General features: G+C 34.7%; 2 protein-coding genes across 8 annotated transcripts in view; one reads left to right on the top strand and one right to left on the bottom strand.

Annotated features, from left to right (window-relative positions):
* LOC133798499 (fructose-bisphosphate aldolase-lysine N-methyltransferase, chloroplastic) overlaps positions 1-8,894 on the bottom strand; it is a 42,550-nt gene extending 33,656 nt beyond the window's left edge. For 5 of the 7 annotated variants that reach the window (XM_062236795.1, XM_062236802.1, XM_062236796.1 and 2 more), the window contains exons 1-9: positions 8,621-8,894; positions 8,373-8,482; positions 8,110-8,173; positions 7,925-8,035; positions 7,780-7,839; positions 7,362-7,469; positions 6,761-6,827; positions 6,598-6,638; positions 6,409-6,489 (exon numbers count right to left, since the gene is read on the bottom strand). In XM_062236795.1, coding sequence (XP_062092779.1) covers positions 6,409-6,489; positions 6,598-6,638; positions 6,761-6,827; positions 7,362-7,469; positions 7,780-7,839; positions 7,925-8,035; positions 8,110-8,173; positions 8,373-8,482; positions 8,621-8,746 — 768 coding nt within the window. In that variant the 5' untranslated portion in view covers positions 8,747-8,894. The remainder of the gene's footprint in view (positions 1-6,408; positions 6,490-6,597; positions 6,639-6,760; positions 6,828-7,361; positions 7,470-7,779; positions 7,840-7,924; positions 8,036-8,109; positions 8,174-8,372; positions 8,483-8,620) is intronic. The other 2 variants (XM_062236798.1, XM_062236801.1) reach the window with 1 other exon arrangement.
* A 7,575-nt stretch (positions 8,895-16,469) lies between these two features.
* Positions 16,470-18,209, top strand: LOC133796102 (uncharacterized). The gene has a single exon (XM_062233585.1). The coding sequence runs from the start codon at positions 16,470-16,472 to the stop codon at positions 18,207-18,209; it is 1,740 nt and encodes a 579-aa protein (XP_062089569.1).
* The last annotated feature ends 1,610 nt before the right edge of the window (positions 18,210-19,819 follow it).

The raw sequence follows: 19,819 nt of genomic DNA, 5'->3' as shown, positions 1-19,819 counted from the left end.
GCAACTTCTGGATTTAATTTCTGGGGGTGGGGTTTGTTGTGTGGTTTTATTTTGTTCTAGTTGTAACTACGGTTTTCCTCCGCCATAAGTGAGGGCTCTCAATTTTATTGGGAGGAGGTCAGCCTTTATTGACCTCTGTCTCTTTTTTCAAAAAAGATAGGCTGAGTAAATACAGTCATTTCTTGGCAATGAAACATCCTTTCTCAGCCAAACAAGTAGCTGAGATTTTTCTCAAGGAGGTGGTAAGACTTCAGGGGTATCCAGACAACATTGTCTCGGATCGAGGGAAAATTTTCTTGAGTTTGTTTTGGACAGAATTGTTCAAATTGCAGGATACACAACTCAAATATAGAACAGCTTTCCATCCACAAACGGATGGACAAATAGAGGTGGTAAATCGGTGTGTGGAGACATATCTTAGATGTTTCACCATGGAGTAACCGCGCTCTTGGGCTAAGTGGCTGCCATGGTGCGAGTATTGGTACAATACCACTTTCCACGTTTCAACCAAGACCACTCCTTTCAAAATTTTGTATGGTAGGGACCCTCCAACTATTACCCAATATGGCCATGTAGTTACTGTTGTGGCTGACATTGATAAGCAATTGATGGAAAGAGACAATCTGTTGGATGAGCTTAAGGAGAATCTTGTGAAAGCTCAGGTTCGCATGAAGAAGCAGGCTGATGGGCATCGTAGGCCAGTGGCATTTTCAATAGGAGATAAAGTCTATCTGAAGCTCAGGCCTTATCGGATGAGGTCCTTGGCTAAGCGTCCTAATGAGAAGCTGGCACCCAGATTTTATGGTCCCTATGAGGTACTTAAGAAGATTGGGGAGGTGGTTATGAAATTAAACTGCCTGAGGGGTCACAAATACACCCTGTATTCATGTTTCACAGCTGAAACAGGCCATTGGAGATAAGGAGCAAGCTATTGATCTTCCTCCATTCCTGTCTGAGACACTCGAATTGAGAGTTCAGCCTGCTGAGCTGTTAGATGTGCGCCAGGTGTCTGCAGAGAAGAGTCCTAAGGGGTTGATTCGTTGGAAGGATCTAGTGGAGTTTGAGGCGACATGGGAATCTTTTGAAGACATCCGCCTTCAATTTCTAGATTTCAACCTTGAGGACAAGGTTCAAAAATAGGGGGAATTATTGTTAGACCTCCTATTAAGTACACCTATGTAAGAAGGAATAAGAGAGACACCAGCGGAGCTGAGCTGGTTTTTTTAGTTAGTAGTTAGGCGGGTTGTTGAGTGGAGCTGGGAGTATATCTAGAGAATTAGTTAGTTTGTTTTGAGGAGGGGAAATTCTTGATTGTTTTAGGGGACATAAAGATTGCAACTTGCAATCGGAATGTGAGGATTGTAATTCTGGTTTTGAATAATAATACAGAGAATTCTTAATTTGTATGCTACTGAGTTCTATCAAAAGCTTTCACAGATGCAGATTGGGCAGATTCAATATAAGAAAGAAGATCAACATCTAGATATTGTACCAAGATATGGGGAAATCTTGTTACTAGGAGAAGCAAGAAACAACCTGTTGTTGCAATAAGCAGTGCTGAAGCTGAGCTTAGAGCTCTTGCTCAAGGAGTATGTGAATTTATCTGGATCAAACGAGTTCTTGAAGAGCTACAACTTCAAAGGACAAATCCTTTGAAACTATACAACGACAATAAATCAGTTATTAATATAGCACACAATCCAGTTCATCGTAATAGAATCAAACATGTGGAGGTGGACCGTCATTTCATAAAAGAAAAAATAGAAGAAAAAGAACTGTTGTTTATGTATCAAGCCAACAACAAGCTGTTGATTTGCTAACAAAAGGATTATCAAAAGAAAGCTTTGATGAGCAAGTGTGCAAGCTGGGCATGTGGGACTTGTATGCACAAGCTTGAGGGAGGGTGTAGAAATAATCTGAATTATTTGTTAGTGTTTTACAGCTAAGATATAATTAAAGTGTAAATTAGTTTATACCTAGAATATACATTTGTACTCAGAGTATTTAAAGGCTATTCCTTTAGAAATGAAAATATCAATCAAGAGTATATTTTTCTACAAAGAAAAAAGAATCAGAATATTGGGAAGAAGACATATTAGTATATACAAAAGGAAAAACATGTTCATGAAATTGGACATCCCTAGAAATGAAAACTTGATTAGTGTCTAAATCAAGGAGTTTATAAGCTTTCATACCAATAGGATACCCAATAAAAACACAAGATGTAGCTCTAGATGAAAACTTATATTCATGCTAGACAAACAAAAGTTTTAAGGTGATATGTGGGTGGTTTATAGTGGGGAATTTCATATGGTGATTTGTGTCTCAGATTTGGCGTGGGGGTCCTATTTATAAAATAAGTGGCTGTAGAAACACAAGAATCTCAACAAGGCAAAGGAATATGAGACCGAAAAAGTAATGCGCGAGCTACATTTAGAAGATGTTGATGCTTCCTTTCAACAACAAAATTATGCTCAACAGTGGAGTGACAGTGTATAATGCCTAAGGAATTGAAAAGGGTAGGGAATTTAAGTTCTTTGGCATTGTCAGAGTGAACAACTTTGATCTGAATTGTGAAAATGGTGAGGGAAAAACACCTTTCTTGTTGTATATATTCCTTTTTTCTGTAAAAGATTTACAATCTAAGGATATATATATAGGCTATACAAGACTTAAACTATTAATTACAAAATGAGAAACGTTTGAAGAATAAGAACCGATTCCTATTCCTATGGAACTCAAAGATCAAACTTTAAGATCTTTAATTTCCTAACTGTCAACACTCCCCCTCAGGCTGGACTATAGATATTAATGAGTCTCAGCTTGTTTACTAGGAAATCAAATACTTGATCAGATAGCCCCTTTGTGAGAATATCAGCTAGCTGTTGATTAGTATGCACATATCTAATGTTGATAATTCCTCCATTAATCTTTTCTTTAATAAAGTGACAGTCAACTTCCATGTGTTTAGTTCTGTCATGATGTATAGGATTATGTGCAATGCTAATGGTAGATTGGTTGTCACAGTAGATCTGAACAGGGGCTTCATATTCAATCTTTAATTCCTCTAGTAGACGTTTGATCCATATTGCTTCACACACTCCATGGGCCATGGCTCTATATTCAGCTTCTCGCAACCACTGTTTGCTTTTTACTCCTCCATGTTACCACATTTCCACATATCATTGTGTAATATCTAGATGAAGACTTCCTATCATCAACTAAACCAGCCTAGTCTGCATCTGTAAAAACCTCAACCTTTCTTTTAGTAGTCTTCTTGAAGAAAAGACCATTTTCATGCGTTTGTTTGAGACACCTCAAAATTCTATATACTGCATTTAGATGTCCCTGACACGGATCATGCATATATTGACTGACTAGACTTTGCAATGCCAGGTCTAGTATGTGAGAGGTAGATGAGTTTTCCTACCATTTGTTGATACCTTCCCTTGTCAACTGGCCCTCCTTCAAACATTTTCTTTTTGTCTCCGAGCTCGATTGGAGTTTTGTTGGGCCTGCTTCCGAGCATGCCTGTCTCCTTTAGTAGGTCTAGAGTGTATTTTCTTTAGGACACAAAAATACCTCTTTTGCTTCTAGCAAATTCCATACCCAGAAAATACTTGAGTGCGTCGAGATCTTTGACTTCGAACTCCTTTGCCAACATTTTTTTTATGCGACTGCTGGGATGCCGTACGACTGCCGAGAGGGCCTAGACGGAAGACAACAGCTGTGAGCTACGCCTGGAACTACCGTGCGACTGCCGAGGAGAGCTGAAGTGCCGGAATAGAACAGATGCTACCAGTGCCGGAGAAGACAACCGGAGCTGGACAGAAAACAGATTGTCGAGAAGAGAAAAAGCCTTATGGCTCTGATACCATGTGAAAATGGTGAGGGAAAAACATCTTTCTTGTTGTATATATTCCTTTTTTCTGTAAAAGATTTACAACCTAGGGATATATATATATATATAGGCTATACAAGACTTTAACTATTAATTACAAAATGAGAAACGTATGAAGAATAGGAACCGATTCCTATTACTATGGAACTCAAAGATCAAACTCTAAGATTTTTAATTTCCTAACAGTCAACATGAATATTATAGTGAGTGTTAATGAAGGCGATGAAATTGGGAATGACTAGTTGTGCTTCAGATTTATGTTTTAGAAAATACACCCAAGTATGTCTTGAACAATCATCAACAATGGTGATAAAATATTTGTGACCATCAACAATTAAGGTATGAAAAGCACCCCATATATCAATATGAATTAGAAGAAAACAAGCGCTAGCAATGTTGTGATTAGACACAAATGGTAATATTCTATGTTTTGCATAATGGCAAATAGAGCAATGGAAATTTGGACAGGAAGCATTCTGAAATTGTAACTCTTTATTCAAATAATGAACTTTAATACAAGTGGGATGGCCTAATCGATAGTGCCATAGTGTGTCTACAGAAATTTTCAAATCGGAAAAAGAAAAAATTGACGGCTTTGAAGAAGTAGTCAAGTAGTAAAGATTTCCCACTCTCTCACTCGTTTAAATCTGCTGAGTCTGAAGGGTGTCCTGAATGACGCAATAAGTATCAAAAAATGAGAATGAGCAACGGGCAGATTTAGTTAACATACTAGCAGATAAGAGGTTATACTTAAAATCTAGAACATGTAGAACATTTTGAAGAATCAATGCAGGAGAAAGATCGACTAAACCAATGCAAGAAACAGAAGAGGAATGACCATTGGGTAATGTAACAGCAAATACAAAAAGTGGAGAATGAGTGGGAAAACAAAGAAAAATCATGGCATTCATGATGGGTTGCACATGTGTCAATAATCCACTCAGCTGTAGAAGTAAAAGAATCCATACTAGTGAAGTTATACACAAGTGGTTGATCAGAAAATGATGAGGGAGAAGTGGATGGACTTTCTTGCACTTTGTGAGCTAACATGGCAATGATCTTCTGACATTGAGAAGAAGATCCGAAAGAAACCAAATCTTGACTACCAACCAGATTGTCAACAAGCATGTCATTAGTGAATCATGTGAGATTGGAAGCTAGTTTGCCAGACTGAGAACTAGGAGGACGATTTTTCCATGAAACTTGTGACCGGGGGGATATCCATGGAGCTTGTAGCACTTTGCAACGGTATGACCAGTGATACCACAGTGAGAACAAGTGACTTTGGAGCGATTGTATTGAGCACTCCCAGTAAATTGGCCAACAGAGAAGGGAGTAATGTCCATCAATTCAGTCCGAGTGTTGGAGAGTCCTCGTTGACGTTCTTCTTGAATGATTGTGGCATAGACTTTGTTGATGTTGGGCATAGGATCTTGCATTAGAATCTGAGATCGAGCAGCAGAATAAGAATCATTCAATCCAACCAAGAACTCCAAAACACGATCTTGCTCCTGATATTCAGCAATGGTCTTCATTGCACCACAACTACAAACAGATTGTGGGCGAACTTCTTTGACCAAATCCTGAAGTGCTTTAAGCCGAGTGAAGTATGTCTGAACATTGTTGCAACCTTGTGTAAGAACCTGCAATGAACGATTCACTTCAAAGACTCTTGGACCAATGTTCTGGTGAAATTGATCATGTAACTCAGACCAGATGCAGCGGCATCATCAAGATGCATGATGCTATCAGCTATTTTAGTAGAAACCGCATGTAAATCCAAGAAATGACCATGCTATTGCATCGACACCAAGCATCATAAGCATCATCATCAGGGTCGTTGAGGCAGCTTTCCATTGACAAACTTGACTTTTTTCTTGGCAAGCAGAGAGACCATCATTGATCGCTTCCAAGAACAATAGTTCTCGCCTCCAGTAAGAATCTTGGGCACAAGACTAGCACCAGGATGATCACTATGGGCGAGGAAATAAGGGTTGTGAGCTTCATCCTGAGAAATGCGAGTGTTATCTAAGACAGAGAATCGATTGGTGTATGTAGAAGTGGGATCCTCATTGGAAGCATCTTGAGCAGTCGTATTTCACATTTGAGGACCTCCACCATTGCGAGTATGAGTGCCACCTCCACAAGCCATGGATTCAAGAAGTAGAAGGAAGAAGATGAGATCATAAAAAACCCTAGGGTTCTGTTACCAAATTAGTTGTAGAAAGCAGAGTAAATTGAGAAAAGAATTCTCTGTATCATTGATCGAATAGAACACTTGGTACAGGACTATTTATACTGATTACAAAAATGAAAGAGAAAAGTAACTACAACTCTAACTAATTAGTTATAACAGAATATCACATCTGAACTTACTAACTGAATTAGTAAACATCTAATGACTAAAAATTAGTGATAAGGTTGATTTTTTACTTTTATAACACCATTCTCAATTTTAATATCCACTAGGCCATAAAGGTACTAAATGAAAAGTAAAAAGCACAAACCTCTGATAGTTGTTTTTCATCATCATTCAAAAGAAATGCTTCCACATTCCCATCATGATTTAAAAAATCTGCAAATGGAATCTATAAAATATTTCATTAATTCAAAGAACACAAACTAAAAAGATAAATTGAAAGCAAATCCAGAACATTATGCGGCCAAAACTATGAGTTTTTTTATAAAGTTGATACCAAGGATACACCTCTTATGCTTCCCCATGCTCGAGAACTAACTGTAAAATCCATGGTCAACTTCTTAAAATAAGAATCATACATTAAAATTGATGAAAATCAACCAATAAATATATTATGATATGTATATATATAAACGAATGTCTTGAGTATAAATGCTTACCTAAAGCATATGCATGCATAAAATCCTTATAAGTGATGCTTTCAAATATTTCATATCGTTCAATAGCCTGAAATTTCGTTACAAATTTTATCGCTATTATTACCTCTAATTTCTAATTATCACATTGATAAAAAATAAGATTATATATGAGTAAACCCAAGATTTATAACTATCAAAACTTAAGTTCAAAACTCCTGATTCAGCTAATAACTTTAGTGGTGATATCGATATCTACTAAATGTTATCACAATGATGCTACTTCATTATGCATAATGGTTGTATTCTTTATGTTTTCAAAATTGGTTAAACAAAATAACAATTTCAACAAAAGAAAAGGAACTAAGATTTCATTCTTGCTATGGACTAGAACCTCCGCACCAACTTCTTATCTTACCCAAGCCGATCATCAAAAACAAAACCTAAGCCAACCATCCAAAACAAAAGAATCTATTCAATCAACCAAAAGGTGATGGAATACGAACAAAGATCATTTACTATGGTGTATTATATATCATGACCAATGTTCAAGCTAAAGCAGCACAATCTAATATATTTATGCATCAAGAGACTAAAAGCATAAAACTGTATAAGGCTTTCTCACATTTTTAATTGTCAAAAATTCATTTTTGACTAGAGATTTTTGATGAATAGTTTCATGATACAAAGAACTTTGGCGAATCATCTCCAACTCATCGTTACTCCAAAATATCTGTAAAAAAAAATACAAATAATTACTTTATGTAAGTATCATAGCTCTTTAGTTTATCCCAAAATGCTATATTCCATCAAGAACTTTGTTGTGGACTTGCAATGAAGTTCCCAGTGCTTCCATCAAGCATTCTGTTTGTTTACTAGAACATCAACACTAAAATATATAATCATATTATATATGATGATTTCTTATACTAAGATGAACAAAATATAAGAAACAATACGACATGATGTTTGTTCAAATAAATAATTATTCAATACCAAAATAAGTTTCATTAAAGTAATCTAATTGAAAAAGAAAAACTCACGGTGCTATGCATGTCCTTCAGGCAAGGAAAGTAGCTGATATAAGGGACCCAATCAGAATGCTGTAATGAAATTTTCAAATAAATCCATTAGGCAACATGTGATAATTGTAGGTGACGTAATTAATGTCAATAAAACTATTGTCACCTTTTCTAGTTTCATCTCAAGTAAAACTACAATAGCAAGCTTCGCAACATGACCAATTTCATCAGTTAACAAACTTTTAATTTCATACGGGAGATTATCTGGTGCTAGTTGCTGCAAAATGCTAAAACCAGGTCAATACTTTGAAATGTAAGGCTCAATAAAAAGTTTGGCAAATGGAACATTACCACTTTGTAAGGAACTCTCAAAATGCAATCTCCAGTTCGTATAACTTTTGATGCATACAATGCCCTACATTCACCATTTCAAACTCACATTATTCAATTAATAAAAGTGATGTAGAATGATGGGTAGGAATCAAAAGTTGGTGAATTTAGCATCTCTTAAGTCAATACTCATGAAATCCTTATCTTAAGCGACTAAAGTCGTTGAAACCAACCAATCAAAACAATTTTAAGCAATAAATCCATGTCTATATATAATCGCAAACCTGCCGTATGACGATTTTCCAATCGAAAGAATAGATGACACATGGGTCCCAGCTTTTCTTTCCAACCACAATAGAAAATCGTCGCTTTCTTTGTCCAAGCTATAGGAAAGCTGATAAAATCAACTACCAACGATCAAAACTCGACTAAAATAATCGCGAATGACTAGAAAGAAGAAGAATATAACTTCAAATTAATGATGGATTTTATTTTTCTTGAAAGTTCTCAGTGACCAAACAGGGAAAGCAACCTTGTTAAACCTATAAAACTTGGCATTGTATAATAATGAAGGAAGCTTGGGCTTCAAACGGTGAGAGATTATGGGAAGCGGGCATTGAAACCACTGAGCATTGGTGACTCGAGCTACCAAGAACATTGACAAGTCTGGGGTAACAACTCTAAATTAAAACATAAAAAGTTGATAAAGTTTTGAATGATTTTAAGGTAAAATTATACAATATTTGTCAAAAAGTATTAAATTTAGGGGAATCATCCGTTGCACCCGTCGTATTTTTGCCTCAGAAATATTTTTAGCCAAATGATCCATCATGTACATTGTAGTTACCTTTTAAATTTTTAAAAAATCACTATTAATTTAAGGTACTGAAAATTAGATTTAAAACATGTTGTTTCAAGCATGTATGACTAATTTTTTTTTATGTGATTAGAAGGTAATATGTTCGAATATTATTTTTTACACTATAAATTATTCATAATTTTCTGAAAAATTTACAGAATGTTATTGTAAAATCATTTATTGGCATATTTGACAATATTGACAAAATTAATTAAAGAATAATTTTCGAAATGGGTAATTTCCTATTTTGGTGTAATGTGTTTTCTATAATCAGATTATTCTATATATGATAATAAAATAAATATATAATTTTCTATAAAATAATATCTTTTCTTGAAATTTGTTTATATGAAAATTATTGGTATTTATTTTTTGATCTGATTTGTTTGTCTAAAAACTTGCAGAGATAATGTATATTTTTTTTCCTTATTTATGTAAGAAAACTGGGTTTAAAAACTGTCCAGGTTCAATGAATTTGTTTGAATGGATTGCCAGTCTGTTTGAACATATTCTAACTTTCCTGTTTGGGAAGATTTTCCATTTATTGGCTAATTGCTTTCTGATTTGTTTTCCACGACCTAAAGGGATTCTAAAAAGTATATAATCATCCATAGGTCGCTGGTTTTCGATCATCTCTCTTGGTGTATTATTTTCTAAATATTTTTCAAGTTTTTAGAGAGACTTTATTATGTGAAGAACTTGAGTCCAGCAAGTTCTTAGTGGTTTATTACAGTGTACTTCTGTATTGTTTTCTTTGTGTTAATAGTGCAGGTTGAACACACTTGGACATTGTTCATCAAGCTTCGGGAGAAATCTTGTTCGTGAGACACTTTTCGGGAGGAAAAGTACAAGTGTTATGATTTGAAGGGAGTTCAAGATCTTAGTACTTCAGAAATTTGATTAGGAGTTTAGATTAGTTGCGACAAATTCAAGAGGGGGTCTTTATTTGTATAAGTCAATTTGGTTTTGTAATCGTTTAAATATTCTTCTAATAAATTTCATTCTCTGGGTGTGTCCCCATGGAATAGTAACAATCTGCAAAGATTGCTGATACCACGTATAATTTCATGTGTTCTTTATCTTATGTTCGTTTTTATCTTCTAGTAATAAACTGTTTAAACATATCTGGTTTCTGTTCAAACAGTCTCTGTATCTGTTTAAACATTTCTGTAACAATTCAGCAATTAATTATTTAAATTGAATAATTAAGTTGGTAATCATAAAAATAATGGAATTTCAATTGGTATCAGAGCGGTTCACTAAACTCTTGGAGAGATCTTGTGGTTATTTTCCGTTTGATTTGTTTTGTGTTAAATGTCTTTCTTTGCAGAAGGTAGTTCGGTGTCTCGACCTCCATTGCTTAATGACTCAAACTATCCATATTGGAAAGTTAGGATGAGAGCTTTCATAAAAGCTCAAGATGAGAAAGCATAGAGAGCAATTTTGTCTGGATGGTCACCTCCTACTGAAAAAGGTGAAGATGGAAGCACAATTGTAAAATCTGAACTTATTTGGGATACAAAAGAAGAAAAATTATCCAGTTATAATAATAAAGCTCTTCATGCCATATTTAATGGTGTTAGAGAAAGTTTTATAAAACTTGTTTCCACATGTGTCTCAGCTAAAGATGCTTGGACAATTCTTCAAACTCAGTTTGAAGGAACTGTAGATGTTAAAAGGTCTAGATTTATTATGTTATAAACTAGGTTTGATGACCTTAGGATGTCTGATTCTGAAACACTACCTTATGAGAGATTATCTGATATTTCTAATGAGTATTTTACACTTTGTGAGAAACTTGATGATTCTGTTCTTGTTAGAAAAATTGTTCGAGTTCTTCCTGACAGGTTCAATGTTAAGCTCACTGTTATGGAAGAGGCAAAAAACTTCAGTACTATGAAGGTAGAATAATTGATGGGGTCACTTCATACCTTTGAGTTAAATCAAAAGATTCATCAAAAAGACAAGCCAAGTACTTCCAAAGAGAAAGAGAAAACCATAGCTTTCAAGAGCACTGAAAAAGAAGTGTCAGATGATGAAGATGGTGATAATGAAATGACAATGCTTGCAAAGAATTTTCGAAAATATATGAATAAGATAGGAAATAAGAAAATCAATGGCAAGATGTCAAAAGGTAATCCTTCTTCTCTTAAACCTTTTCAAACTAATAAAAAAGGTATTCAGTACAGGGAATGTGAGGGATTTGGTCACATCTAGTCTGAATGTGCAAACACCTTGAAAAAGAACAAAAAATGTATGATTGCTACTTGGAGTGATAATGACTCTCAAAGTAGTGAAGGTGAGGAAGGTAATGTCGCTTTCACTTCTATTTTGCCTGTTTCTAAATCTGAAAATGAGAAAATTGTTTGCTTGAATAATGTTTCAAAAGATGAAGAAAATACTGATAATGATGAATCTGAATTAAGTGATGAGTCTTTGAGTGAATCTTACAAAAAGATGTAAGGTTCATGGGTGAAAGTGGGTTATGAGAATCGGTCATTGGTAAGCAAAAATAAAGATTTATCCTTTGAAATTAAACAACTTACTGACTTCAATGAAAAATTTGAAAAAGAAATAAGTTCAAAAAATGTTGAAATTAATAAGTTGTCTAAAGATTTGGATACTCTTGAGAAAAATATTAGAATGCTTAACCCTGGTTCTACTGTTTTTTAAGAAAATACAGAATGCAGGTCAAAGAAGTCATGTGGGATTTGGTGCTTCAAGTTCTCAAAAATCAAAGAAAATTGTCTTTATCTCAGCTGGGATGCTATCGTCTGATGTTCCTGTGTCATCTTCACTGAAATCTGTTGCATCCAGTTCTCGGATTATTCCAACAGAATGGACACAGTCAACAGGAAAATCCAATGGAAAATTGGAAAAATTCATTCCAATCTGTCATTTTTGTGGTAGGAATGGTCATATTCGTCCTAAGTGTTTTACTTTTATGAATTTTGCCAAAAATGAATATTTTGAAAAATTCAATTATTTTGATAATTTCAAAAGAGTAAAAAGGAAAATGTTCAATCAAAGAAAACATGATCAAAAAGAATAATTGTTTTGTTGGTTTTACTAGTGAATATGATAGATCTGTTTCTTCATATTTTTGGTATTTTGACAGTGGTTATTCAAGACATATGACAGGTGACAAGTCTATTCTTACAGACATAAAACCTATGCATTGTGGATCTGTTACTTTTGGCAATGGAATTGAGAGTAATGTTCTTGGAATGGGTACTCTTAACTTTGAAGGGTTGCCTAGAATCAAAAGAGTATTACTTGTGGAAGGACTTAAAGCTAATCTTCTAAGTATAAGTCAAATTTGTAATCAAGGTTATACTGTTAACTTTGATAAAGAAAGTTGTTTTGTTTTAAACAAGAATGGTGAGAATGTTCTTGAAGATTTTAGATCTAATGACAATTGCTACACTCTTCTGCCATCTATTATGTGTCAATCTGCTGTGAGAAATAACACTGATGTGTGGCATGCTAAACTTGGTCACATAAATTTCAAAACTTTGAAAAAACTGTCACATGCAGGGATTGTTCGTTGTTTACCTAAGCTAGGTCAAGAATCTGATGATAAGTGCAAGAGTTGTCAACTTGGTAAGCAATTAAAAATTACACATAAAAGTGTTTCCGACATAAACACTTCGAAAGTTTTAGAATTGCTTCACATGGATCTTATGGGTCCAATTCAAATTGAGAGTTTAAATGGGAAAATGTATATTTTTGTTTGTGTGGAAGACTTTTCTAGATATACTTGGGTGGATTTATTGAAAGAAAAATCTGACACTTTTGATGCCTTTAAAACTCTTTGATTGAAATTAAAAGTTGAAAAAGATTGCAACATTGGAAAAATTGTTCGTATAAGAAGTGATCATGGTAAAGAATTTGAGAATTCTGTCTATGATGATTTTTGTAAGTCTGCATGTATCTCTCATGAGTTTTCAGCTCCCAAAACTCCTCAACAGAATGGAGTTGTAGAAAGGAAAAACCGCACTCTTCAAGAAATGGCTAGAGTGATGCTAAATAGCAAAATATTGACCAAACGATTATGGGCAGAAGCAATTAACACTGCTTGCTATTTCATAAATCGTGTTTTTCTTCGTCCAGGTACATCTAAAACATCTTATGAAATTTGGAAAGGTAAGAAACCAAGTGTGGCTTACTTTCATGTTTTTGGATGTGTTTGTTACATTTTGAGAGATAGAGAAAATCTTGGTAAATTTGATGCTAAGAGTGATAAAGGTGTTTTTATTGGATACTCCACTAACAGTATGGATTATCGTGTGTATAACATGAGAACCCAAACTGTAATGGAGTCGGCTAACGTTGGTATTGATGATGCCAGGGATTTTTCTGAGTTTTCTACAGAGGAAGAAATTGATAGGTTTATTGATGAATCTATTGAAAAACACAAAGAAGCTTGTGTCAGCGATACTACTGTTGCAACGTCTGGTCCATCTGTTCCAACAGATCACGAATCCGATGAAACTGATTCTGGACAGACAGAAAAGAAATTTCTAGATATTATTTTGGATGAAGCCCAAAAGGAGCCATTAACCCGAGTTAAATTAATCATCCAGCAGATTTAATACTTGGAAATCCAAAAGACAGTATGGTGATAAGAAGAAGGTTTAATAATGTTGTTCAATTTGTTTGTTTCTTATCTTTAATTGAGCCTAAAAATGTGAAAGAAGCTTTAACTGATGAAAATTGGATTAAAGCTATGCAGGAGGAATTGGAACAGTTTTTTAGAAACAAAGTTTGGATCCTTGTGCCAAGATCATTGCATACTAATATTATTGGCACAAAATGGATTTTCAAGAATAAATCTGATGAATTTGGTACAATTGTGCGAAATAAAGCAAGATTAGTGGCACAAGGGTACACACAAGTGGAAGGAATAGACTTTGATGAAACATTTGCACATGTTGCAAGACTTGAATCAATTAGATTATTATTGTTTATTGCTTGTTTGATTGGTTTCAGGTTGTTCCAAATGGATGTCAAATCCGCATTTCTCAATGGGATCTTGAATGAAGAGGTATATGTTGAACAATCCAAAGGGTTTGAAGATCCCCATGCACCTGATCATGTTTACAAGTTGGAGAAAGCTCTTTATGGTTTGAAGCAAGCCCCTCGGGCTTGGTATGAGAGACTCACTCAATTTCTTGTTTCTCATGGATACAAAAGGGGTGGAGTAGATAAAACTTTATTTATCAAAAATATTAAATCTAACATAATTATTGCTCATATTTATGTAGATGATATTGTGTTCGGTTCTACTTCTGACAATGAGGTGCAGGTATTTGTGAAACAAATGAAAGATGAATTTGAAATGAGCATGGTGGGAGAATTGACTTATTTATAAAGTTTGCAAGTCAAGCAGTTAGATGAAGGCACATTTGTTTCTCAAAGCAAATATGCTAAGAACTTGGTCAAAAAGTTTGGACTTGAAAGTTCAAAGATTTCCAAAACACCAATGGGAACGACTATGAAGCTATCCAAAGATGAAAATGATGTCAAAGTTGATCCTACACTGTATAGGAGCATGATTGGTAGTCTATTTTATCTCACTGCTAGTCGACCTGATTTGAGTTATAGTGTTGGTGTGTGTGCCAGGTACCAAGGAAATCCCATGGAGTCTCATGTTGCAGCTGTCAAAAGAATCATTCGATATGTTCATGAGACTGCTGATTATGATATTTGGTATTCAAAAGAAAATAAACCTAATCTAGTGTGTTTTAGTGATGCTGATTGGGCAGGTAACACTGATGACAGAAAAAGCACTAGTGGAGGATGTTTCTTCTTGGGAAATAATCTAGTCTCTTGGCACAGCAAGAAACATAATTCTATTTCTCTCTCAACAGCTGAGGCCGAATACATTGCAGTAGGAAGTTGTTGTGCACAACTTTTGTGGATGAAGCAAATGATGATGGATTATGGGTTTGATCTTGACATTTTAACTATTTTTTGTGATAATATAAGTGCAATTAATATTTCAAAAAATCTTGTGCAACATTCCCGTACTAAACATATTGATATTCGTCATCATTTCATAAGAGAATTAGTTGAAAATAAAGTTCTTGTCTTGGAATATATTGAAACACATAAACAGATTGCTGATATTTTCACTAAAGCTCTTGATTCGGTTTGCTTTGATGTCCTCTGGAAATCTTTGAGGGTTTGTTCTCTTTAAATTTCCTTGTTATTGTGTTGTCCTCTTGATCAAATGTGTGTTATTTAAGTTTAAGAAAATTGTCAATTAATTTGAAAATTTTGTTGTGTGTCAAGCTGGATAATCTGACTTGTGTTTATGAGCTTTTAGTTGTATATTCTTGAGAGAAAAATAATCAATTCCTCCTAGGCATATTCGGGTCAATCAATCAATGGTTAAATGTTTGAGATTCCTTTTGTGTAGCATTGTTTCAAGCTCATGTGCAAGAATAGAGCTACCTACATCAGTGTGTGAAAGCCGTCTTTTGAGTAAGTTGGAACTTTGTAATTCGGAGTTATAAAAATGACACGCTACCATAGAAAAGGGCTACCACTGGTGTAGTGTGACAGCGTCTTCATGGGTTACAATTATTTATAATTTCGAAAAAGACTTATTTGTCATTGGGCAATGTTCCCTTGCATGCACTGTCACACACTTATGCTTGAAACTATGCAAGAAAAATTGTACACAATTTATAATAATAAAAAAAATGTGTGTAAGACTCATACATGTTGATTGATTCACTTAAGAATATGTGCTTGTGATTGAATTGTGTTTTATTTCTCTCGAATATTCTTTCTAATTTTTTATTTTCACAAGTGTTCTCATCCATGGTATACCCTAACAATTATTTTCAGTTGCTTGATTTTATTCTTATCACGATGACTCTCATTGATCAAAGCATAAATTTTTTGTTGAGTTTTATTTTTGTGCATTTTTATATATATATCAAAAAAATAATAAAATAAAATTTTGATTGACAAGGAAATTCATGGTGGGCCGAATCTTTGTGGTAATTATGTGAAATTATGCATTTATTTTGTGTGATTTAATATATTCTTTATTTCCAAGGATTTTATTTTGTCATCTTTCTCAATTTGGATTATCATGATTTGTATCTTTATTGTCTTGTACCTTGTTTAGAATTTTTTTTTAAAAAAAATAAAGGGGGAAAAGGTCAATAGGAAGATCGTGTGGGGTTATTTTTCTAGTTATTTTTTTGTTGGCATTCTATATCTATTCTATTTCCTTTTATAAAATAAAATAAAGGGTAAGTGTTTTATGTAGATCGTGTGTCTTAAGGTATGTTTCCTTTTTATTTTTTAATTAAAACAAAATTTGAAAAAAAAAGAAACCTCTTCTTGCCGCGGGTGTCCAAATTGGGTAAGTTTTGTCCTTAAAAAAAACTTCACACTACCCTTTTTCTTCTCACCCACGATCCCTCTAAGCCACTTCTTCTTCTTCTAATTTTTTTTCTCTCTCATTTTTTGTAAGTGTTTGCTGTTTTTCAGAGAAGGAACAATGGTGAAAACTCGTGGAGCTTCCTCTAAGAAGACCCCTGGTTCTCAATCCAGAAAGGTGTCCTCTCCATCGCCTCCCCCATCTGTGTCAACGGGGCCTCCATCTGTTCCAGCACCTGCCATATCTGTTGGGAAGACTTGCAAATCCAAGGCGCGCAAGAAGGTGTTCTCCCTCTCTAATGAACACCCCATGATGTTTCCCGATATCACAGCTGATATTGTTGATGTTGCACCACCATCTAAAGTGGTGGTGCCCTCTCGAGCCAAGAACCTATCTCCTCCTCGAATTGATTTATCTCTGATGGCTAGGGCAAAATCAAAATTTGTTTCATCTTCTTCCAAAGCTGTTGCTGCTGGGTTACTCAATCTGCCCTTGAAGCCGAGCCAGTCCAAGAAAAATTATGTGGCTCCCAAAAGAAAATTGGGGTTGGACACGTCTTCTTCCCCTTTGACTACTGCCAAGAAAAGATTGAAGGCTCATCCCCCTTCTCTATCTTCCTCCGAATCTGACCCTGAGAAAGGAAAATCTGAATCTGAAGCAACCCGTGATACCACCTTATCTGATGAAACTGTTCCTAACAATGCAGAATCAGAGACTGAGTCTGATGAGCCAGAACAAGAAGACTTTGTCCCCTCTGAACAAGAAGCCGAATCTGACTCAGAGCCAGTTGCATCTCCTTTGTCATCCAAGGCTAAAGGGAAGAGACTTATTTCTGATTCTACTCCTTCTCCAAAACGTTCAGGTGTAAATTTCAAACCTTATTCTTCAACTTTTTGTTCTAATGATAATGCTCGTGATATGGTTCTCTATGCTCAAAGGAAATTTATCATTGAGAGAAATTATGTCTTGAGTGATCATCGGCCTTATGGTGTGCTAACAATGCTTCAAGATAAAAAATGGACAGGTTCTTTGGTTAAATTTACTGGTTTTGTGGATAGAATAGTAAAGAAATTCTATGACAATCTTACTAATGAAATTATTGAACATAAATCTCCTCTGTATTGTAAAGTGTTTGTTAGGGGTCATTGGTTCTCTTTTTCTCCTCAAGACATTGCCCATGCTTTGCATCTTCCTCTTGATGTCGAGGATGATGATGATCTTGCCACTCATGACAAGGATACAGTTATCACTGAATTAGTAGGGCAAAAAATGGTATGGCCATCTAATACAGTAATCTCGGTCTCTAATCTCACCTACACTTATGTTGTCCTCCATAAGTTTGCCACAACGAATTGGAAGCCAACTTCTCACACCGCAACTATCTCATTTGACATGGCTTCGTTTTTGTACAAGGTGGGGACCGGTATTGGTATAAACTTGGCTATGGTCATCCATGATCAAATCATTGGGTTTCGAAAAGGTAATAGGAAAAACTTGAATCTTCCTTTTCCTCAAGTTATTTATAAAGTGTTGAGTATGCAGAAAAATGATCTCCAACGTGATCAAGAAGACTTGGTGGCTCCCACTACTGTTGCTTCCTACAAGGCCTCTGCTCCTCCTACTGAAGCCACTGACGCTCCATCAACCAAGAAAGTCAAGCCCCAATCTCTGAAGTTTGCCTCGGATGACATTCCTCATGCATCCTCCTCTGTTCCCACAGATTCAGGACTTGTTGCTACAAAAATAGCTATTGTTCGAGCCTCTGTTGATTCTTTGGTTGCTCGAGTGATGTCGATTGAAGGACTGCAACGTTCTGTGTTGGATGTTGTTCAAACTCTGTCCAAAGATCCAGTCGTTTAGTTTTACTTATTTTTATGTCTATTGTCCTAAGAACATTGATACTCTCTTTTGTTTTTGTTTTATGGTTCTTTGGCTTCTTTGAAAGACACAAAGGGGGAGAGTAGATACTTCCAAAACCCTGCCTTGTTTGTTGTTTTTGTTTAACTCTGGACCTTCTTATTTTGAGGGGGAGTTAAGTCTAGTTTCTTTAAATGTTTGTTATAAGTTAATGAATATTTGCAGGGGGAGTTTTTTTCTCTTTATTTGTAACTAACATTTGTGTTGCAGGTTTTTTAATTAATTTTGTCTATCAAATTGCCAAAGGGGAAGATTGTAAAATCTTTTATTGGCATATTTGACAATATTGACAAAATTAATTAAAGAATAATTTTCGAAATGGGTAGTTTCCTGTTTTGGCGTAATGTGTTTTCTATAATCAGATTAATATATATATGTTAATAAAATAAATATATAATTTCCTATAAAAGAATATCTTTTCTTGAAATTTGTTTATATGAAAATTATTGGTATTTATTTTTTGATCTGATTTGTTTGTCTAAAAATCGTGTACAGCTTGCAGAGATAGTGTATATTTTGTTTCCTTATTTATTTAAGGAAACTGGGTTTAAAAACTATCCAGGTTCAATGAATCTGTTTGAACAGATTGCCAGTCTGTTTGAACATATTCTGACTTTTCTGTTTGGGAAGATTTTCCATTTATTGGCTGATTGGTTTCTGATTTGTTTTCCACGACCTAAAGTGATTCTAAAAAGTATATAATCATCCATAGGTCGCTGGTTTTTTATCATCTTTCCTGGTGTATTATTTTCCAAATATTTTTCAAGATTTTAGAGAGACTTTATTCTGTGAAGAACTTGAGTCCAGCAAGTTCTTAGTGGTTTATTACAGTGTACTTCTGTATTGTTTTCTTTGTGTTAATAGTGCAGGTTGAACACACTTGGACATTGTTCATCAAGCTTCGGGAGAAATCTTGTTCGTGAGACACTTTTCGGGAGGAAAAGTACAAGTGTTATGATTTGAAGGGAGTTCAAGATCTTAGCACTTCAGAAATTTGATTAGGAGTTTAGATTAGTTGCGACAAATTCAAGAGGGGGTCTTTATTTGTATAAGTCAATTTGGTTTTGTAATTGTTTAGATATTCTTCTAATAAATTTCATTCTCTGGGCGTGGCCCCGTGGACTAGTAGCAATCTGCAAAGATTGCTAATACCACGTATAATTTCGTGTGTGCTTTATCTTATGTTCATTTTTATCTTCTAGTAATAAACTGTTTAAACATATCTGGTTTCTGTTCAAACAGTCTCTGTATCGGTTTAAACATTTATGTAACAATTCAACAATTAATTATTTAAATTGAATAATTAAGTTGGTAATCATAAAAAAAATGGAATTTCAGCTCTAAATAACTACAATGTACATGGTCATAAAAAATAAATTTGCCGAAAATACTTTCCAAGCTAAAAATACTAAAGGGGGTACAAGTGTAACCAGTACCCCTTTTTATACGGGTGCACAAGAGAATTTGCCTTAAATTTAAATAAACTATACTAATTTTTTTTTCACAACTTAATAATTCAATTTACATTTTAAATAAAGGCAATGATTCAATCC

This window comes from Humulus lupulus, chromosome 8 (genome assembly GCF_963169125.1).
Source record: "Humulus lupulus chromosome 8, drHumLupu1.1, whole genome shotgun sequence".
NCBI classification, from domain to species: domain Eukaryota; kingdom Viridiplantae; phylum Streptophyta; class Magnoliopsida; order Rosales; family Cannabaceae; genus Humulus; species Humulus lupulus.
Note: the sequence above shows the minus strand (reverse complement) of the source record. Positions and strands in the feature narration are given on the sequence as shown.

Coding starts and splice junctions, on each gene's coding strand:
- LOC133796102 (XM_062233585.1), top strand. CDS start 16,470: ATGGTGAAAACTCGTGGAGCTTCCTCTAAGAAGACCCCTGGTTCTCAA.